The sequence below is a fragment of the Onychostoma macrolepis genome, chromosome 21 (assembly GCF_012432095.1).
Source record: "Onychostoma macrolepis isolate SWU-2019 chromosome 21, ASM1243209v1, whole genome shotgun sequence".
NCBI classification, from domain to species: Eukaryota; Metazoa; Chordata; class Actinopteri; order Cypriniformes; family Cyprinidae; genus Onychostoma; species Onychostoma macrolepis.
In genome coordinates this window covers 14291835-14314892 of record NC_081175.1, presented here as the reverse complement: position 1 = coordinate 14314892, position 23058 = coordinate 14291835, and the positions used below count along the sequence as shown (strand labels likewise).

The 23058-nt window shown below is 38.0% G+C and overlaps 1 protein-coding gene across 7 annotated transcripts in view; it reads right to left on the bottom strand.

The window, feature by feature from the left end:
* igsf9bb (immunoglobulin superfamily, member 9Bb) overlaps positions 1-23058 on the bottom strand; it is a 154150-nt gene that overhangs the window by 105871 nt on the left and 25221 nt on the right. For 6 of the 7 annotated variants that reach the window (XM_058758144.1, XM_058758147.1, XM_058758145.1 and 3 more), the window contains exon 1: positions 11917-12207. The exons of the other annotated variant lie outside the window; for it this stretch is intronic. In XM_058758144.1, the coding sequence (XP_058614127.1) occupies positions 11917-11980 (64 nt within the window). In that variant the 5' untranslated portion in view covers positions 11981-12207. Of the gene's footprint in view, positions 1-11916; positions 12208-23058 lie in introns of those variants that run through there. 7 annotated transcript variants of the gene reach the window in all.

Here is a 23058-nt window from a genome sequence, read left to right as displayed (position 1 = left end):
TACTGAAATAAATGAACTTTTCCAAGACATTCTAATTTATTGAGATGCACCTGTATCGTCCATACTTCTAATCTTAGCCATCAATATACAGACAATATAAGACTGATTGTTAAAGTTTAGAATCAGATATTATATGACAAATCCTAATCGAGGTGCATAAAGAAAACCATAAAAACCACAAACATAAAAAGTCCAAAATGTCACAAAATGCTCTTTATCAGAAAAATCCTGGCCCAGACGCACCACACGTTTTGTATGTTTATTTACACTTTGATTTGAACGAAAACAGCGTATCCGTGTGGTGTGGCTGACAGAGAACAGTGTATGCTGTTTGCATCCAGCGGATACTCTCCAAAATGGCGCTACGGTGACGTGGAGGAGACAAATTTTTGAATAAAGTCGTTATTTTTGTTTTCTTTGCGTACAAAAAGTATTCTTGTAGCTTCGTAAAATTATGGTTGAACCACTGATGGACTATTTTGGCGATGTCTTTCATACTTTTCTGGGCCTTGACAATGTTAATTGTTTGGCAGTCAATGGGACAGTCACAAACCTCCCGGTTTTCATCCAAAATATCTTAAATTGTGTTCCGAAGACAAACGAAGCTTTTACGGGTTTGGAACGACATGGGGGTAAGTGATTAATGACAAAATTTTAGTTTTGGGGTAGAGTAACCCTTTAAAAAAAAAAAAAATTGTAACATTATAAATCCCTTTAGTGTAACGTGTCTGCCTGTCCTAGTCCCCGTTTTCCTTATTTGGTTTAGTTCCTATCCTCATTAATTATCGTTTCATTGTCCCCACCTGAGTTTAATTATGTTGTTTGCTCTTTTGTTCCTGTTCCTTTAAAAGCCTTCAGTTCTCCATTTGTTTTTGTCCGTTCTTGATGTTTATTAAATGGGAAAAGTGCGTTGAAGCCATTTCATTCTCTCGTCATTCATTTAGATTTAAGTTTGCTCACGCCACAACCACAACCCGTAACAGAAGAACGGAGTTTTGTGAGTTCGCCGCGACAACTATGTTGGCTGATTCCACCATCATCGAGATGTTCCGGCTCGGGGCCACTTTCCACCGTCCCGTGGGCCTCCCAGACACCACGGGATTGTGTTGGAGAGAGGCCATTCTTCGGTGTCTGGGAAGCGTCCGGGCCTGAGCTGGAACCAACTCGTCAGCCGCGGCTCTCCCTCATCAGCCATCATCCCCGACTCCTCCTCACCAGCCGCCGTCCACGGCCGTCAGCGGGGAAAAGCACGCCACCGTTCGTGGCCACAGCAAGCCCGCCGATGCGGAATACGGCAAGCCCGCCAAGTAGTACGGCAAGCCCGCCGACATGGAATGTGGCAAGCCTGCCAAGTAGTACGGCAAGCCCGCCAACATGGAATGTGGCAAGCCCGCTGGTCCCGTCCAGCCCTCCTGTGCCTCCGCTGGTCCCGTCCAGCTCTCCTGTTCCTCCGCTGGTCCCGTCCAGCTCTCCTGTGTCTCCGCTGGTCCCGTCCAGCTCTCCTGTGTCTCCGCTGGTCCCGTCCAGCTCGTCTGTGCCTCCGCTGGTTCCGTCCAGCTCCGCGCTTCAAGAGCGCCCCCCTGTGCCTGCGCCAAGAAGGCGCCTCCCTAGCTCCGCGCTGCCAGAGCGCATCCAAGAGTCCGCGCTTCAAGAGCGCCACCCAGTGCCTGCGCCACGAAGGCACCTCCCTGCCTCCACGCTACCTGAGCGTATCCAAGAGTCCGTGCTTCAAGAGCGCCCCCCTGTGCCTGCGCCACGAAGGCGCCTCCCTAGCTCCGCGCTGCCCGAGCGCATCCAAGAATCCGCGCTTCAAGAGCGCCTCCCAGTGCCTGCGCCACGAAGGCACCTCCCTAGTTCCGCGCTGCTAGAGCGCATCCAAGAGTCTGCGCTTCAAGAGCGCCCCCCTGTGCCTGCGCCACGAAGGCGCCTCCCTGTCTCCGCGCTGCCCGAGCGCCCCCAAGAGTCCGCGCTGCCCGAGTGCCCCCAAGAGTCTCCACTGGTTCCGTCCAGCTCCGCGCTTCCAGAGCGCCCCCAAGAGTCCGCGCTAAGATTGAAAGCCCCTAATTTCACCCTTAAAATTTTTTGGGGGGGCTATTCCCCGGTGAATCCTGCTCCGTCTTGGGCGCCCAAACTCCCGGATCCGCCATGGTCGTCCAAGCCTCCTGCTCCATCCTGGGCGCCCAAGCTCCCTGCTCCTCCTAGGCCTCCCAAGCTCCCTGCTCCACCATGGCTCCTCAAGCTCCCTGCTCCTCCTAGGCCTCCCGAGTCCCTGGATCCTCCATGGCCTTCCGAGCCTCCTGACCCGCCATGGCCCTCGGAGTCCCCTGACCCGCCATGGTCACTAAGAGTCTCCTGTTCCGCCCCCTGGATGCCTCCTTAGTGTCCCGGTCCTGCACCGGTATCCAGGGCGCCTGCCCCCCCTCCCCGGTTGTACTGTTGCAGCGCGGGACGCGCCTACTTGGAGGGGGAGGTACTGTAACGTGTCTGCCTGTCCTAGTCCCCGTTTTCCTTATTTGGTTTAGTTCCTGTCCTCATTAATTATCGTTTCATTGTCCCCACCTGAGTTTAATTATGTTGTTTGCTCTTTTGTTCCTGTTCCTTTAAAAGCCTTCAGTTCTCCATTTGTTTTTGTCCGTTCTTGATGTTTATTAAATGGGAAAAGTGCGTTGAAGCCATTTCATTCTCTCGTCATTTATTTAGATTTAAGTTTGCTCACTCCACAACCACAACCTGTAACATTTAGTGTCACTCTTGATCAATTTAATGCATCCTTGCTCAATAAAAGTATGAATTTCTTTACAAAAAAAAAAAATCTTACATATCCCATACTTTTCAAAAGTAGTGTACCAACCCCAACATTGTTCATACTGCTCAAAACCCAAATTCCCTGTTGAAAAAAACAGCATATGCTGGTTAGGTATGTTTTGAAACATGGCTGCTGGTTCTTAGCTGGTCATGAGCTGATTTAAGATGGTCATGTGCTGGTCCGAAACTGGTCCTGAACAGGAGCTAGTTGCTGCTTAAACCAGCTCATGACCAGCTAAGCACCAGCTCAAACCAGCTCCTATTGTAATCCTAATATTCCACTGCCTCAAACTCTGAACCACCAAAGAATTTCTACCAGGTGCTGAATCATGATTCTTCCTCTGCTCCCCCGACGCTGACTCAGACTAAACACCTCCGCCCAGCATCACTCCTCCATTAGTCAGCACTCTAACCACACTGCTGGAGTACCATCTTCCAACCGTCCTTGAGTGTCATCATTTTCAGTTGTGCCAATCAAAAAGGGACATTTCAGTTTCTGAAATCAAGAAGTGTTTCAAGATACCACTGCATTATAGCATCATCCACAGTACTCCTCGCACAATGGCCCTCTAAGATGACTGAGGATCTTTTGGGTGTGCTAAAGGCTGTGGCCACATCACAGATGCAGATCTGAACAAGAGCAAAGAGTGTATCGATCAATAGGCCCATGCTCTCAATTCTTTAAAGATCAAAGGCTTTCTGCTCAGTGATTTCCATGGTGCTAAAGCAGACATAAAGTTGTAGCTTTTACTTAGAGTCTGCTTTCCACTGAAAAAACACACAGTAAATGGGGAAAAAACCCCAGTCCTTCCATTCCCAGTGTGGACGATACATAAAATAACCCAAAGAGAAGGTTAACTAGGTTCTTTAAGTGGAGGTAGCAATGTAAAAGTCACACTGGATAATAGTGTCTACCAAATGCATACATGTAAACTTGATTGTTTTACACTGCTGTTTAAAAACTAGATCTTTGATGACACTTAAATGGAGTCAGTGAGTACCTTGACATAAATAAAACAATAATCTGGCATCTTCTCCAACATGGGAGGGGAGGTTTTCATCTGTTGATGAGCTTGAATTAGAAACATACTGTCTTTACTTCAACGCCAGAGCTAAGTCATGCATAATTAACCAAATTCCACAGGGCTCTTTTGAAGGTATCTATATATGGAACATCTTCCACTAGTGTTGTCTTGCATGCATCTGTCAGACAGAGGAAGAGGAAGACTGCATTTGGGGGAGGGGGACCTGAGTCAATGCTGGCCCAAATACCAGCTGATTGACATATAAGGGTTAGTGACTTTTATGGAACGAGCCCTTCGCCCTGGGCCATCGGTGGCCTGTTACTTCCTATTCACATCAATCGGGATTCAGGCCTGCCTTTGGTGAAAAATTTATGCTAGAGCACTCAAGGTTCACAGGGTATCTACAGGATGTGTTTGGTGAGTGATTTCATTGAGGAAGATATTAATAAAAAAATCTTAAGAGACCAGGGATTGAAGTTATAGACCTTAGGGTAGCGCCATATTTAATTTCTGACGGTAATAAAAAACACGGCTGAGAGGGATAGAGATGTACAGCGCTTTTAAAAAAAAAACTGTACTGTTGTTTAACAACATATCGATTGTTGAACTGACGAAATGTCTTTACGAAAAAAACTCAGTAGACGAAACTCCACAAAACAGTGTTGAAAGTTTTAAGTTGCGATAATTATGTGATCGACAGTTCGTGCCATTGTAAATATTATGTTATATTATATTATATTAGGTTACACTTTATTTCGATAGTCCACTTTAGACATTCTACTAACTATAAGTAACTTTGTAACTACATGTCAACTAATTCTCATTAATTTGCAACTACATGTCTACTAACTCTCAGTAGGGTAGGTTTAGGGTTAGTAGAATAAGTTGACATACTTGCAAAGTTTCTGATAGTCAGTATGTTGTATGTTGTGGACCCATCAAAATAAAATGTTAGAAGATATTAAGCAGATAGTCTACTAATACTCTAATGACTGCTAGTTGACATGTAGTTGTAAAGTTACTTGCTGTTAGTAGAATGTCTAAAGTGGACTATCGAAATAAAGTGTTATATTATATTATATTATATTGTACAGTTTGATAATATACACATAAATATACACATATGCATACATTATTTTTTCAACTAGTAATGCATTATTTCACAACAAGGTTTTACCATTTTTATAGAACAAACAAAACATTTTAGTTCAAATGTTTACATTACAAAATATTACAAATATATTTGAGAAAAATGAGCAAATTAGCCTTTTAAAAAAAGGTCTTTAGAATCACAATATATATAACCATTTTGAATACACTAACCATGATTGCACTGCGATCCAGATATCAACATAATATCATACCACTCTCACCCTTAATGTGTTTAGGGAAACCAAAAGTGAGAAACAACAGAGGCCATAACTCAAAATCAAAGTTACAGAAATCATTCTATGCGTCCATTATTCTCCCCAGAAAGACTGAAGCTCAGATAATGGCCAGAATTTATATCCAAGTTCCTAACAGCTGAACGAGTCTGTGGATAATAGAAACATCCAGTTCTGAAAGGCTCTACCAACAAATTTCTGAATGAGACAAAGTCTTCTATTGCTTCAGCAGGGAGTCTGTTTGGGCACATGCTTTATATCTGGCTGTGGTGGCGGACTAGACTGAGAGTGTTGAGGAGAGAGAGTATCAGAGACAGGAAACAGCCTTTGAAGTGCTGAGAAAGTAGAAATGGAATCCAGCCACAAATATAGATAAGACATTCACATCAGAATCTACAGCGCTGGGGAGCTATTTGAAGATTTTTGTCAGTTTTTTCCTGTTTAAAACTGAAAAAGATATCCCAAATGTACTTCCAATATGACAAAACATGATGATTCACAACCTACTGCACTTTACAGTGCCCTAAAATATCTCTAAGATGACCATATCCTTACTAGTGTGTGTGTATTTATATACAATTGTGGTTAAAAGTTTACATACACCTTGCAGAATCTGCAAAATATTAATTATTTTACCAAAAATGTATGTTATTTTTTATTTAGTACCCTCCTGAATAAATATATATATATATATATATATATATATATATTAATGCTGTCAAATGATTAATCGCAATTAATCGCATACAGAAATAAAAGGTTTTTGCATAATATGTGTATACTGTGTATATTTATTATGTATATATAAATACAAACACATGCATGTATATATTTAAGAAAAATATGTTATGTTTATATATTAAATATTTTTATATATAATATAAAATATAATATATGTATATACATGTAAATATTTTCAAAATATATACTATATGTGTGTGTATTTATATATACATAATAAATATACAGTACACATGCATATATTATGTAAACAAAAACTTTTATCTTAGGTGCAATTAATCACGATTAATCGTTTGACAGCACTAATATATATATATATATATATATATATATATAGGGCTGCACAATTAATCTAATCTAGAATTTCTAATCGTGATTACGAGGTGTTTGCAGCACGGGCTTTAACAAACTCAAACAGACTGGATAAAAGACATTTTGTCTAACTGATAGTCGTTGTCACTCTGTTGTTGTGCATGATAGATATGTTAAACGCCAAACATGTCAAAAGCGGGGAAAAGCGCGAGTTTAGAGCATATGCATTTATTACAGTGATCACGCACTAAACAACGCTGTGAAATCCAGTAAGAAGCACTCGAGTTCAGCGCAGACTTCTCCAGTACAAATCACGTCTCTTTAATTTAAACTAGTTTAAAGCCAAATAAATTTTAGCTGTTATTCTCATCAACACTGATGCAGAAAGGAAAGCAGCAGAAACAGTGCAACAACGATCCAGTTAGAAGACGTTTCAATCCACAAATCACCCACATTTACCATAGTTCTGTTATTAACTTTTAACATAACTCAACAATTTAACTCAATTTAACTCAACATAACTTTTGGTTATGTATAAAAGATGAGGCTGTTACAGTTTTCACAATGGTACTGTTAAATGTACATCTGCATCCCAACTCAAGCTCCTGCTACTCTGAACTCAAGCTCCTGTTCTAATGTGCATTTCTAAGAGACAAAATTTGTAATATTACATGTTCAATGCTACCAAATCAGGTGCTGGTGCCACTGCTCTCGAATGTCAGTCTGGAGCCCTGATAATATAAATTGTACTGTAAAATGTTACTGTAATTTGAAATTTTGTCTGTTTAATTGTAAATGAAATATATAGATTTAGTAAACCATTTTTTCTTTTAGTTTTAGTATAACATTATTATACCATGCATAATTTTACCTTTTTTTGTTTAAAGAAGAAACCAAACCAATTTATAGTTGACATTTGAGGCTCGGTGCTATAGAAAACCAATAAAAGTTCAGGAAGAGAGTTTTCAGCCTTTTTTTAAATATATATTTTATATAAAAATATGGCATGCAGCTTCAAACAATGGTATAAATCTATTCAAAATAATCGTTATTAATAATCGCAATTTCAATCTCAAGGGAATAATCGACAATTATGATTTTTGTCATAATTGTGCAGCCCTATATATATATATATATATATATATATATATAGCTACATATACAATACTACAATTTTTAATAGAAAGAGAGAGTCCAACTTGTCTGCCCTTCTACTTTTTATATTGTTTCCTAACTCTTTCCTATAGAAAAGTAAAAGCCAAAAAACAAATAAAAAGTAACTGTAAAATAATAATAATAATTTAAAAAATACTTTTTGTGTTCTAATAGTTGTAACTCCGCTTTGTTCTTTATTGCCCAAAGCACTACCCCTCACTCAGAATCACTGGAGCCAACAAAATTCATTCGGAAATTGGCTGCCTCAGCTGTGCCCTCTGTGGTTCGCATTCTGCAGCTTTCCATGCAATCAGCGCAAGTCAGCTGCTTTTCATTGTTTGATTGGAACGCCTGCAATGGATTTGGCTGGATTATAGCTGACATTATAATTCATAATTACAAGACATCGAAAGTATTGGTCAAGAGAGCCAATGAGTTGAAACATAGGAATTTGAGGGTTCCTTTTTTATTTTTTTGCCATCTGTAGTATCAAAACAGAGAAACGACATGAAAACGGCATGCTCGTGTGAGTGGTGTTGCAAACCAGTCCAGATGTGATGACAGGCTGCTTGTTTGTTATATAAACAATTTTAATTTTTCCACAGGGAAGAGGCCTACACGCTTATCATTCCGCTGGATGAGGATCAAGCCATCACAGCCTGAGGATGAAAGAGAAGTGATGACTGTTGGAAAACACATCCAATGTTATCCAACACCGCTTAAAAATGAGCAGCTGTCAGGTCCCCCGCTAGCCCTCCTCTAACAGGCTTTCCATGAAACATAGACTCCAGTACAAACCTCCAGAGCAAGCTTTCTTTAGATTCTCCATTTCCAGCTGGCAGCTACATCAACAACGCCTAAGGGTTAAGAACCCAGGCAGAATCTAGTCTGCTAGCAGGTGCTAACTGCTAAAACAAATCACCATCATTTCGCATGTATCCACATCAGCTCAAATCACATCCTGTCTGCTCAAATCAAGGAGTGAAGATTTGGCTGGTTAGCATGGCCTGTTAGCAGCTTCTGGTAGATGCTGTAACTACGGCATTGTGGAGAATAAAAGGTAATATTTATATAATATAATATAATATAATATTCATATGGAAAAATGTCACAAACTTTTTTTTAAGAAATGGATACTTTTATTCAGCAAGGATAAATTAAAATGATCAAAACTTACAGTAAAGTCACTTATAATGTTTCAAAACAATTTCACATAAATGCTGTTCTTTTGTACTTTCTATTCATCAGAGAATCCTGAAAAAATATTATGCAGCACAACTGTTTTCAACACTGATAATAATAAGAAATCAGCATACTAGAATGATTTCTGAAAGACACTGAAGACTGGAGTATGGCTGCTGAAAATTCAGCTTTGCCACTGCAGAAATAAATTACAGTTTACAATTTATTCAAATAGAAAACAGTTTTAAATTGTAATAATATTTCATAACATTGCTGTTTTACTGTATTTTTGATCAAATAAATGCAGAGAATTTGTCTATATTATATTTTATACAACAGTTTGTTCTGGGTCTCAAATCTGATTGGCTGAGAGCCCTTTCCAGTGGTATCACTACACTTGTTGTCGGATACTGGCAGTATTTATCTCAATAAGCGTTAATGGCAGAAGAGCAAACCCACAATAATTGTACGATATTATTACTGTTATTGTGTCACAGAATGTAGTTTTAAGAGATTTTAGGTGTGAACATAGTTGTTCAGACCTCAAATATGCGATTTATATATAAAGATAGTGAATATTTGACAATTTGTTTAGACGTTTTCGGAGATGTGAGCTCCAAGCCGACAGCGGCCGTTCAGGGCTCATGTACCCACTGAGAACACTTATCTCGGCCAGTCCTTCAGGAATTTGCTGCTGGCCCTTATGTAGATGGTGTTACACGAGGTTTAATTCATTTTGGTTATATTAAACAGTAAAACATTGGTCTTATTAATCTATTACTTGTTGCAGAGCAAATCAATTTGGCATTAGGGTAAAGTTAAGTTTCAAATCTTTTCATTTTTATGAAATTAAATCCTGTTCTAAACAGAGCGCTGATTTTCTACTTTTGACTGTATTGTTTGTTTGTGTTTATTTACAAACTTATTATACTTTTATAATAGCTATTGTAGTTCATTTAAATATTATTGTTCAATAAATAATATTTTTCATAACTAATATGCCGTGAAATATGCCTGCATCCTTGTGCCAATAGCCAAATCACAGCCGTGCTGATATACAGCCATATCGTTCAGCTACTCGTGTGATATTGCTCATATATTATATTATATTATAGGATTATATTATATGTGACCCTGGACGACAAAACCAGTCTTAAGTGTCAATTTTTCATTTACATAATCTGAAAGCTGAATAAATAAGCTTCCCATTGATGTATGGTTTGTTAGGATCGGACAATATTTGGCTGAGATACAACTATTTGAAAATCTGGAATCTGAGGGTGCAAAAAAATCTAAATATTGAGAAAAACGCCTTTAAAGTTGTCCACATGAAGTGCTTAGCAATGCATATTACTACTCAAAAATTAAGTTTTGATACATTTACAGTAAGAAATGTACTAAATATCTTCATGGAACATGATCTTTACTTAATATCCTAATGATTTTTGGCATAAAATAAAAATGGATAATTTTGACCCATACAATGTATTTTTGGCTGTTGCTACAAATATACCCCAGCGACTTAAGACTGGTTCTGTGGTCCAGGGTCACATATTAGTCACATGTCATTTGGGGCTCAGGTGATTGGCTCAAAACTCTTGACATGAACGGTAATGCTATCTGATAACTCTCTCCTAGTATTATAAACCTCCTTTGTGCCAATCTAGATAAATTTAGATAAAAAGATCAATTTGAACACCTGCCAAAATGACATTCGAACAGACATGTCGATTTGGCAAAACAAGTTTAAAGGGGACAGATGTTAGGCACGAGCTCTTATCATGAGGGAAGTAGGCCTGTTCCTGAGGTGGACTGCTGGAGGTCTCAACAAATTCAGTGTGGTCAGCTAGCATTGAGCCTCGAGGGCCTACCCGGAGCAGCACATCAGCTCATGGCTCTCAGCCTGCTGTCTCCGAGTCCTCTGTTTAGACAGAGCAACAAAGTAGAGATCTGGCACCTGGCCAGGTTTGTAGCTGGTGATTGCGGGCCTGTTTGCCAGCTGACAGCTTGAGACAGGAGGGTGAGGGTAGGGAGAGAGCTGCACTGGGACTGGGATAGTGCAGCGTGACTCTGACACGCAGGAGGGAGACACTGAGCGTACGTAGCAAAGTGCACAGTCAGAACAGCAAGGTGAAAGACGTCTCACTGTCAGATTAAGCAGATGATACAGCTCAAGTTTAGCAAGGTAAGACGATCACGTTATGCTTTATGGACATAAAAATTAAGATTAAATAACACCTACATCTACAGCCATATATTGAACTAGGTATAGTGTCTCTCTCAACATGGGAAATGTGTAATTATTCATAGTGCATGCAATGAAAAAGTTCTCATGTGATTCAAGATTGGATGCTCCTTGCCATTCAGCTAGCAGCCCTCTAGTGGATGAGTTAGAATTTGCAGGGCTATGTGAGTCCATGAACCCAACATTTGAAATAAAGACACACCACTTATTCAAACTAGTCTGAAGGTCGATCAGATTCACAGAACACATTTTGAATTACACTTATGATGGCTCCTTTAGAGTGCTCTCGTGTTTAAAAAGCTCGGCAAGGTCTAAAAGGCATATTATTCAAAAAGTGAATAACTGAAACTGCATACAGCCAACTGATGCTGTATAATAAAATACTATTGAGCACAATACCATTTATACATATCAGCATCTCCATTAAAAGCACCTTAAGATGTGTAATTAAAGTTCACCATGTATATTTTCAGAGCTTAAAGGGTTATTTCACCCATTTTGTCATCATTTACTCAATCTCTTGAGGTTGCAAACCATGTTAGCCAAAATGACAGCCTCAGTTACCACAAATATACAATGATACCATCTCCTTTTGGTGGGTAAATCATGACAAAATGTTCATTTTGGTGTGATCAATCACTTTAATTTGATAAAACACACTTAATATGAAGTATACAAGCCCAAAGTTTCTCGTGGGATTGAAAAACAGGTGAAAATGGTTGGAATAGAGAGCACCAGCTCAAACCCTTCAGTTCTGCAAGACCGAATTACTTAAAAACTAGCACTTGAACAGAAATATCATTAACCAATGACACAGCAATAATATTTATAAATAAACACAAAATTATAATCCAAAATAATTATAAAATACACGTTCAACATGAATAAAATAGCATTTAAATGTAAAAAAATAAATAAATAATAACCCATGATGACCCAGTCCCAGAAAAGAAAAAAATAAATAATATATATATATATATATATGTATATTAATGACTGGAGAAGAAGAAGAAGAAAAAACTCAGCAAACTTAAGGCTGTATATAATAAATTGCACTTCAACTCACCTTGAGCAGCTGTTCCTCTGGTGCTGAATACACTTGCTATCAAAGTGGCCACATACCAAATCATAGTACTATTGCCAACCAGAGAGAAACCTCATCATATCTCAAAGTGCCCCTTTCAATAAATCATTCTTAGCCGAGCCCCTGGACGTTAGACACACTGTCAGCTGCTGATACCCTTTTATTCCTGCCCTGCATACTTTTCTCCGACGGTTCCCTTCATTCTTTCCCTCCCCTTCTTTCCTTTCGCATCCTCTCTCGATGAAATAGAGCACCTGCACCAGCGCACGGCAGCCAGACGCGGCTTGATGGCAATGCCAACGTGAAACCAAGCATGACAATTTAGCTATTAGCTCCGCCCCCGCTCGAATTTCATTGGCCGGTGGGGGAGGCGTCGGGGCGGGGATTGGTCGCCTCTCCGTCGCTCTCCACGTAAAAACTGAGAGCACCGCGTTTCAAGGTGAGTTGGAGCGTGAAGTGGCGTCGGAACCGCAGTATCATGCGCAAAAGCGCAAGTCGTGAAAGCAGCCTGTCGGATGCCCAGCGTAGGTAACAAGGCTTCGGGTGTTGTGAAAGTTAAAGGTGCGGAGGGGTAGACGACACACTTTAATGTGTGGGGAGGAAATCCTCAACCTGTATGCGTCATTCGCTTTTCATCCCATCGATTGCACTGCGCGCGATCCTATTATTGAGACATGAATCTGGAGCCACACTGAATTCTCCGGTAGTAGTGATGTCACTTGTTAGTGACATCATGGGTGAACCAAATTTCCAGCTCTAAACTATTTCTAAGAGAAGACGAGTAACCAGAGCACTGTGATGATATGAGACTGGCGATATGAGTCAAGCCAATCTAATTTGAATTGCTGTTCACTAAAAAATAAATGAATAAAGTTCCATTGCCCAAAATCATGCTTCAGTGCCCCCAGTGAGTCCAAAATATCTTTATATTATTCAGATAAAGAATACAACTTTACCATTTTAAAATGTATAAACTGCTCTTAAAGGGATAGTTCACCCAAAAATGAAAATTCTGTCATTTATTTGTCCTCAGATAATTCCAAACCCCCCTGCTGTTGTTTTTGTTTAGTGGAAAAAAAGGAGAACTTTTCAAGAATTTTAATACAGCTATTTTCCATACAGTAGCTCATAACAAAGTTATGTTATCAGAAAACTGATTACCAAACTTTAAATATCAACAGATAATTCATGATTTTTTTTTCTTTCTCATGTCTGTCATTAGTTTTTTTTTTTTGAGATTTTATGCGATATTGTTAATTTAACCAGGCTGCAAGACCACAGTGCCGGTTGCCTTTTTCATGTTACAAAAGCAGTTCGAAAAAAAGAGAAGACCAAGATCTGGCAACCCATCACTTTAATGAAGGTTAAAAATAGGACTTGACTGTCAATTTACCCCAATCTAACTCATTCTGTCAAAGGAATTGGTAATAATCATTTGTAGCCCAATCTCTGACAGTAACATCTGAATAAAGTAGTCCATACAACTAATTAATTTATACAATAGCTTTGGGAACAGATATTATTTTCCAAAATATCATTTTGTTATCCATGTTCAGATTAAAAACAAAAGACTTAATTTTATCATTTGGTGTCAGCCACATATTTATATATTTTCCTTATTTGTTCCCCAGAAAAAAAAAAAAAAAAACAGCTTATGGGTTTGAGTAAAATAACAGAATTTTCAATTAAAGCGCATTGTTTTATATAAGGATTTTAACTAATGCAACTGTCACATATCATACATTGTTAAAATGGAGCTGTAGGCTGTTTTAAGTCTGAATAATATGTGTTTAAAAAGCAAATTTGCAGGAATACAGAGGTGTCAAATAATTACACTGTACAGCAGCATAATGTTTAATGCATGCTGTGATCTTTGCTAAATTGGTGGTTTTTGAACATCCACAAATCAGCCCAATAGAGGAGACAGCTGTAAACTCACATGTAGCATCTCACTTCCAATTTAAAGAGCAGAATCTGCTATACAGTCCATTTGAGCAATGTTTTTAATGGCAATTCTGGTGTTCTGCCAATGCTTATATACCTTAAAACTTCCATCCACTTCAGAGAGTTTATGGTAAAGCAGCTTGGACTGACAGTTCTCAACCGTCTTTCATGTTCTCATAGACTTCAGGACAAGAAATTTCCAAATTATACAAATCTTAAAGCTAGGTACATTTCTTATTCAGTAAAATCGCAAGTATTATTGTTTATGAGTGCAGGACTAGTTGACTTTCTAATGCAGTTTGATAATGTTTGATGTCATACAAAATAGATTTATTGATTACACCGTTAATATCATTGTGCTATTATAAAGAAAGCTCTTTCAAATCCTCCAGAAATGCCCATTCAGACTGTATTTAGCCGATGAGTGTACCGTCCTTGTGTATATAAACCCACATTCAATGACACACACTGTTCAGAGGCAACTTAAGAAAAAAAAACTCCCCAACACTTGGAGGTTTTATGAATTCTTATAACCTCTCACTTATCTGTCTCAGTATGTACATTCATTGCCAAGTTTTATGCCACCCACTCACCCATACGAGTTATTAACCTGCTTGTACATGCAGTCAATATGTACGTATTTGTAGGTACAGCTGAATACATTACTTCACACAAAGATGTGTTTGTTTTCCCTCAGGTAAAAAGATAAAGATGTTTTCCCTCAGGTAAGAAATACACATCTGTTGGGTTTGACACCAGCTGCGCTATCATCTGAACTGAAAATAACACACAGGCCTCAAAATGCTCTTGATTTCCATAACCATTTTAGAGCTGAAGGGCAGATAAAGATATTCAGCTGAGCCCTACAACTCACCATGCGTAAAGCTGTAATGGTATAGATCGCTAAGATGCACTATATTTTTTGTGTATGTTATACTGTAGTTGTCTTGGACTTTTACTGGTAAATATTGATTTGATTTATTCTACTGTGAATGCATTCGGCAACAGGGGTTATAAAGTAGGGCTAGGTATCGATTAGCATTTTCAGATTCAGTTTAGTTCTGATTTACAGCTTTCAATTTCATTCCGTGCTGATTCATTAGGGTATATTTCAGTTTTTCAGTTATTATGTCCAATTAATTAAAATAATCAGCTTATAAGAGTCATTTGTTCATGAATTGATTTACATTGGTTGAGTTTGGTACTTGTTGCCATGGAAAAAGGACACTTTTGTTGTGGTACATACAGTCATGGCCAAAAACTATCGGCACCATTGGTAAATATGATCAAAGAAGGCTGTGAAAATTAATCTGCATTGTTAATCCTTTTGATCTTTTATAAAAAAAAAAAATCACAAAAATCTAACCTTTCATTGGATAAGAATTTAAAATGGGGGGAAATATCATTATGACATAAATGTTTTTCTCGAATACACACTGGCCACAATTAACGGCACCCTTTTATTCAAAACTTTTTGAAACCTCCATTTGCAAGTTTAACAGATCTAAATTTTCTCCTGTAATGCCTGATGAGGTTAGAGAACAAGAGATCAGAGACCATTTCTTCATCCAGAATCACTCCAGACCCTTTAGATTCACAGCTCCATGTTGGTGCTTCTTCTCTTCAGTTCACTCATTTTCTATAGGGTTCAGGTCAGAGGACTGGAATGGCCAGCAGAAGCTTGGTTTTGTGCTCAGTGACCCATTTTTGTGTTGTTTTTGAGGTTTGTGTTTGGATTATTGTGCGGTTGGAAGATCCAAACATGGCCCATTGTAAGATTTCTAACAGAGTCAGTCACTTATTGATTTTTTATCTGTTGGTATTTGATAGAATCCATGATGCCATGTGTCTAAACAAGATGTCCAGGACCTCCAGCAGAAATATAGGCCCACAACATCAAAAATACAGCAGTATATTTCATTGTACACATGGGGTACTTTTTATCCCTGTGTTCACCAAACCCATCTTGAGTGTTTGCTGCTAAAAAGCTCATTTTTAAGTTTCATCTGACCATAGAAGCCAGTCCCATTTGAAGTTCCAGTCGTGTCTGATAACTGAATATGCTGGAGTTTGTTTTTGGATGAGCTAGGAGAATTTTTCTTCCCAAACAACATGTGGTGATGTAGGGGCTGTTTGACCATTTTTTTAAGGTTTTCTGACCTCAAGACTCAACTATGTTCTGCAATTCTCCAGCTGTGGTCCTTGGAGAGCCTTTAGCCACTCAAACTCTCCTTCTCACCGTGCATTAGGACGATATAGACACACATCCTCTTCCAGGCAGTTTTGTAACATTTTATGTTGATGGGAAATTCTTAATTATTGCCCTGATGGTGGAAATGGGAATTTTCACTGCTCTAGCTCTTTTCTTAAAGCCACTTCACTAATTTGTGAAGCTCAGTTATCTTTTGCTGCACATCAGAAATATATTCTTTGGTTTTTCTCATTGTGATGGATGATTAAGGGAATTTGGGGTTTGTTTTCCCTCCTATTTATATTTCTGTGAAACAGGAAGCCATGGCTGGATAATTTAATGTTCATAATCACCCTGGAGTGCTCAATGGGAATGGGAATATACTTCAGAGATATTTTACTCATAAGAATTTCTATGGGTGCCAATAATTGTGTCCAACATGTATTTGAGAAAAACATTTATTTCATGATGATATTTCCCCCATTTTAAATTCTTATTATCCAATGAAAGGTTAGATTTTTGTGAATTTATTTTAATAAAATATCAAAAGGATTAACAATGCAGATTAATTTTCACAGCCTTCTTTGATCATATTTACCAAGGGTGCCGATATTTTTGGGTATGGCTGTAGTTTTTAATTGCATTACATTTAATACAGGTTGTGAACAGGTTGTTTTTGCCGTGGCTGAATATAACTGATTTTATAACTGAAAATAGCTATAGCGTAATGGATTGATCTGGGATATTAAGGACCTGTAACAGGATTCAAATGAATTAATCATAAAATCTGTATTTTTTATCCATCTATAAAAGTGAGTAGTATGTGGCTGATCGTGGTCATTATTCTATTGATATGACTGGATTCTCATGCAAGTATGTGTTTAAACATCTTTTGAAAAAAGATACTATTCATTTCAGGGTTAAAACTGCTTTGAAAAGGAAACATTTTTGAGAGCACTTATAAGAGTGAGGAATCATCTTGTACTGGAGAGTTCACTGGAGCATTGTATCACAGAATAATAATAAGGCTAAAATGCAACACCTCCAATCTTAAGCTTTGACTGCCTGAATGACCACAAAATTCACATTATAATCAAAACACTCCAGCCATATGCGAGGGATTTCAGTGCTGTTATTGTTAATGGCAAGATAAGCAATTTTATAAATATATTTATACTTCTCAGTGGTTCACCGCTCAATTGAACAGAGGTTAAAAATTTGAGAGATATTTTATTTAGCTTGTATTCAGTCCATCTTATATTTCATTGAACCTTGTTGGCAGAGGTCATCACAACTCTCAAAGCTCTCTTTTGATTGGCCATAAGCAGATTGGATCTTATTTTTTACCCTGAATGTGTGACACAATGTGTGACCTGCATAACATATGGGCAAAGTCTTGGTTTGTGATTTTATTTTTCTTCACTGAAGTATGAGAGTATAGTTTAACTGTCTCCTGATATTGGAGATAGATGGGGTTAGGCAACTCCTTACCATTTCAAACCTATCTGTGCTGTATGTAGGCAAACTAGAAGCTTCAGAGCCCTTAAAGGGCCATTAGAGTCAAAGATTTGCCTGTTTATATAAACAGCCTTTCTTAATGCTGTAGTGGTACCGATACAGAAAAAAAACGGGAGTTATCGAGATAAAGTGAGTAGGACTGGGAATCAATCAGCATGTTCAGATTTAGTTCAATTCTGATTCACAAGCTTTCGATGTGATTCAGTGCTGATTCATTAGGGAATATTTTCCCCCGCATGTCTTTCCAAAGCTGTGGAACACAAAAAAAGAGGTTTTGACACACGTGTATGTGTTTTGCCAATTATGTCAAAGGGGTCCAGTGTTGTTCTTTAAAATATCTTCTTTTGTGTTCCACAGAGGAAAGAAATTAAAACCAGTTTAAAATGACACAAGGGAGACTAAATGATGACAAAATTCTCATTTTTGGCTGAACTATTCCTTTAAAGGATATATTTAAAATGCTGACCAGAAAGTCAGGAGCACTCTGTATAATAAGAATTCATATTAAATGTGCATGCATCATAAATTAGGTCCTCCAGGGCATGAGTCGTGAAATGCTTTAAACTTTTCACATGTACCCACAGGGGATAATAAATAGGACTTTTGTGTTTTTCCACTCCATTAGAAGATTTACATATATCAAAAGAACAGCCGATGCTTTGCACTATAGTTTGTCACTTCTCTGTGCTCAGGCCATATTTGGACTGTCTGCCATTTCATGAAATGTTAACCACTGTCAACTTGACAAATACAAGAATGCAAATCATCTCTGGCCAGGCTCTTGTGTTCCTTAAGAAATACAAAGACAAGAGATAAACAGCTTGCCAGTGTACTGGCTAATGTTAATGCTGCATGTCGCTAGATGTTTTCACTCTCTGATGCATACAGAGGCAAAACACACTAGTGAGAAAGAAATAGCGAGAAAAAGACATAAGATGTCATTTTTACTGATCAATTGTTTATATCAATTTGACACCATTTTGCTCTCTCTGAATGTGAACACAGTTAAGCCTAGTAGTAACTAGTCTGTTATGACACATATAGCAGTTACCGTATTTGACCTTTCTATAAAAGGTGCACGATTTTGGTTATTCAGTCTTACAGGCTTTATTTGAACTGCTTCTGTACGCTTTTGTGTGAACAGGATGATTCGAGAGTCACATCTGTTAGTAATATGGTTTTCAATCCAAAGCATTACTGTGTGAATGGGGAAATAGCATCATGTGTTCCTCAATCTTTAAAAGCTGTTGTTAATCATTTACCATTTAGCAACTCTGATGTTACAATTATTTCTCCATCCCTGTGGTTTTCCTTAAAAGTAATTGCAATTGATCAAGGGCAACTCATTCGGTCAATGTCATTGATTCCTGGATTAGAAAGACAAACAGATCTTCTCATCAGGTGTTTTTTCGATATGGTAAATTGAGTTAAGATATTAGTGTAGCTATTGAAGAAAATCTCTAATGCTGTTTTCACAGACTTTGTGTTCACTTCCAAATAAAGTTTAGCTGAATTTGAGCAATGATGAGCCGAGGGCAAGTGGTAAACGCTTGTGAAAAAGAGTAGACAGTAAATGAGCCAAGTGAGAAACAAATGTAATCTAAACAACAGTAAACAAGAAACCAGTTGGGTAAAATGACATTGCTCTCTTTATCTGATGAATCTCATTACCCAACAAATCAGGAAGATCTTATCATAGAAAAAGGTACAGTAATGCAGAACAGGGGTTTGTTGCATGTGTTAGCACCATATTAGGGCCATATTGACAAAATGCACCACATATGGGGAGGGGACGATCGATCTGCCTCTTGCTTCTTTAGATTGCATGCTCTAACACTCAGATTCAAGTGCTAGTCCACTTCTCTGCATACAGCTTCCTATAGATCATCCCATGACGTTTAAAAAGTGTGCACACTGAAAATGTTTGATTAAAAATATGTAATGTAATATATGACTTATAGAATATAGTGATTCTTGACATACAAAATACTAATTCATTATAAAATCTGTGTGTGTGTGTGTGTGTGTGTGTGTGTGATATGTACTACACACATAATACTTTTATCCAGCAAGGATGCATTAAATTGATCAAAAGTGACAGTAAAGACTTATACAATAAATGATCTTTCAAAAATGCTGTTCTTTAAAGATTCTCTTTATCAAAAATTCCAGAAAAAAAATCATGGTTTCTACAAAAATATTAAGCATGACTGTTTTCATCATTGATGATAATAAGAAATGTTTCTTGAGCACCAAATCAGCATATATGAAGACTGGAGTAATGGTGGCTGAGGCTGCTGAAGATTCAGCTTTTCTATTTCAGGAATTAATTATACGTATGTTAAAATAGAAAACAGTTATGAGACAGTTTAACTAATTTGAACTAGTTTCAGAACTTTGTAAAATTACAAACGTGAATGCGTGTGCACTCTGCACACATTACTGCACACTCAACCTTAGCACATTTGTAATTGTATCTATGTTTACCCGTTTTGTTTAGAGTGCCATGAATGTCATGTTTCCAAAAATTGCATCCACAGTAAGCTCTTTCATTTACAAATGACCTCTCTCTGTTTGCTGTAATCTACTGTACAGGCTGTTTAGAGCGGTTGATAAGTGGTCAGCTGTTTCATTTCTACTAATTTTTCAGTATGGCATCTGTACAATAAAGGGCACCTTTAAAAGCACCTCAATGTTCAAATGAACTAGCCAAAGTAATCCCCATTCATTCTGGTCGGGTTGAGCAAATAATTGCATAGCTGTTGGCTGGCACTGCTCCACCCCTGTGCCCATGGGAAGTCTGGCATACACGCCTGGCCATGGCACTTCGGATTTGGGGATGGTGGGGGGTGGAAAGTAGGTCATATGGACTCCTGTCAGCTACAGTCTGCCTGTGACCAACACCCCCTACCAGTAATTCATTAGCCCTACTCAAAACCATCAGCTCTCTCGGTTTTAGTTGGAAAGTGTTGGGACTATAACCATAGTAACTGTGAGTACTAGTGGTGAAAGCACAGAATCAGCCCTAATGATCAATATGTCAGGTCGTTAGTGTGTCAGCGGCACCGCTGAGCTGTCGACTGTCCTCTTGTTATCACCAGCATGTAAGATTTTACTCCAGCAAACACAAACGGTAAATATGTGCATAATTCAAGGTCACTGCGGTTACTGCCGTCATATCACATATAAAGATGTCATCTAGCTCAAGTGTGTAATTCACGCCCAAACTATTACAGCGAACAGACTTTTTCTAATGATTACACTTGAAAAAAGACATCTCTTTCACAAGTGAGCAAGAGGGAAAAGAAGATCCGAGTGCTGTATTTGTTTTTCAGTAAAAATCAGTTTTGAGTGAATTATGCTCTGTCATCCACATGGCAGACTGGAACATAACATCTGAAGATGTAATGGAATTACGTGATAAAAAAAAAATCACACTTACATTGAGTCTTACGTAAGATTTAACACTAGAGATCAGTTTTAAATATCAATGTCCTACCAGACACAGCTTATGATATTTGTCTGGCTTATTTAGAATTTAATTTAAATAACAGAATTTAATTTGAACTGAGGTAGCAAACAGGATGCAGATTTGCAATTCAAATTTGAAAGTTTATTTTTGACAAGATGAAATTTCAAACTAATTTGTCAAGACCAACTTCAAATGTGGATGGATGGATGGATGGATGGATAGATAGATAGAAATCATCGCCCTGGAATTATAAGCTTCTATGGATATTTTTGTCAAAATGGAGTTATTCACATATTCGTATTCGTGACTTATTTAAACTTATTTACATTATGTGATGTTTCTTTTGTAAGCTGTGTACATTTTGGGCCTTTTTTTAGAAAACAAAAAGGGTTCTATCTATAAAAGTCTATGGAATGCAAAAACTTTGAAGCTCAATATCTCAAAACTGCTCAGAATGCAGATAGAAACTAAAAAGGGGGTGTCCCAATACTTTTGTCCATATAGTACAAGTCATTGGTGTTTGGTGATGAGTTTTTGACTCAAGCTCTGCATTTAAAGTCACATCAGAGGTGTTCAGCTGGGACTTTGCGTTCTGCAGACCAGTCAAGTTCTTTCACACTGAATGAATCAATCATTTCTTTTTGAACCTTGCCTTATCCACAGAGGCATTGTCATGTTAGAACAGAAAAGGGTCCTGTCCAAACTGTTGCTATAAAATTAGAAGCACACAATTCCCTAGAATATCATTATGTTTTAACATTAAGATTTATACTCGTGGAAGTTTCTAAAGTAGTCAAACTTGTTCATTAGAAGAGGTGTCCCAATACTTTTGTCCATATAGTATAGTATAGTATAGATAGATAGACAGACAGACAGACAGACAAATATATTGATAGATAGATAGATAGATAGATAGATAGATAGATAGATAGATAGATAGATAGATAGATAGATAGATGGAACATAAGCTTCAACACTTGTGATGGCACTAATCTAAGTGTACTTTTGTGTTTGCCAAGTTTGTACATCAACATTACATGTCACCCAAAGTCATGATGACATGCTACAGAATGTGCTAATGGAGAAAGGCACAAGCATTTGCTTCAATTATGTAGAATAGTTATACTTCAGGTGGCATATACAGCTATGCCATATTCCTTAGGGAATAAGATGCATTTCTCATGGTAACAGTTTGAGACATGCTGATTGGAGATGGAGAGCTTTACATGATGCATCTCAGATTCACGAATGCGTAAAACTATATATAGTGCACATATCGAATGTTTATGTCACTCTACTCTGTGTATGAAAGTTTGAGTATTGAGGAGAAAATCCTGCTTGTGGCATGTCTTGTTTTTTAGAGCCTGAATGGCTGGGGGAAGACAGAGTGATATGAGGGGCCTGTAAGTTGGCTTCTGGACGTAATCCTCTCTAAAGTGAAGTGCAGTTATTTTGAGTACTTGGTGCACATCCTGATCTTCCAGGGCATCTGTGTGTATAACACAGCCCCTCACACTGTGTCGGACCACAAGTGAATCAAAATTGACATTTTCTTAGAGGGCTGACATTTTCTGAGTCACAGATTTTCAAAAAGTACTAGAACATTTTACTGTTTGAATCATGTTGCTTGTCTGTTTGCACATTTCAGACAGACTGCCAGTCTTTGCATTATCAGTAGGGATTTTTCATTCTGATGATTACATTAATATGCCAGTAGGTGGTGACAAGTGATTAATTTAATCATTCACATAAGTGAAAACACTGATTCATTCAGGAATATAGTATAGGTTTAAAACAGTATATGAGTACATCCAAATTCACAGTATTCATAGATTAAAAGTACCCAAATGATATTGAGAATTTAAAGTGTGCATCTGAAGAACACTTTACTATTCCATGCGGCCACAAGAGAATAGGAGTGAATTGACATAACTGACGCTGGTAGGTCACATGACAATATGATAGATGTAGTATCTAGATTTCATTCATACTACACATT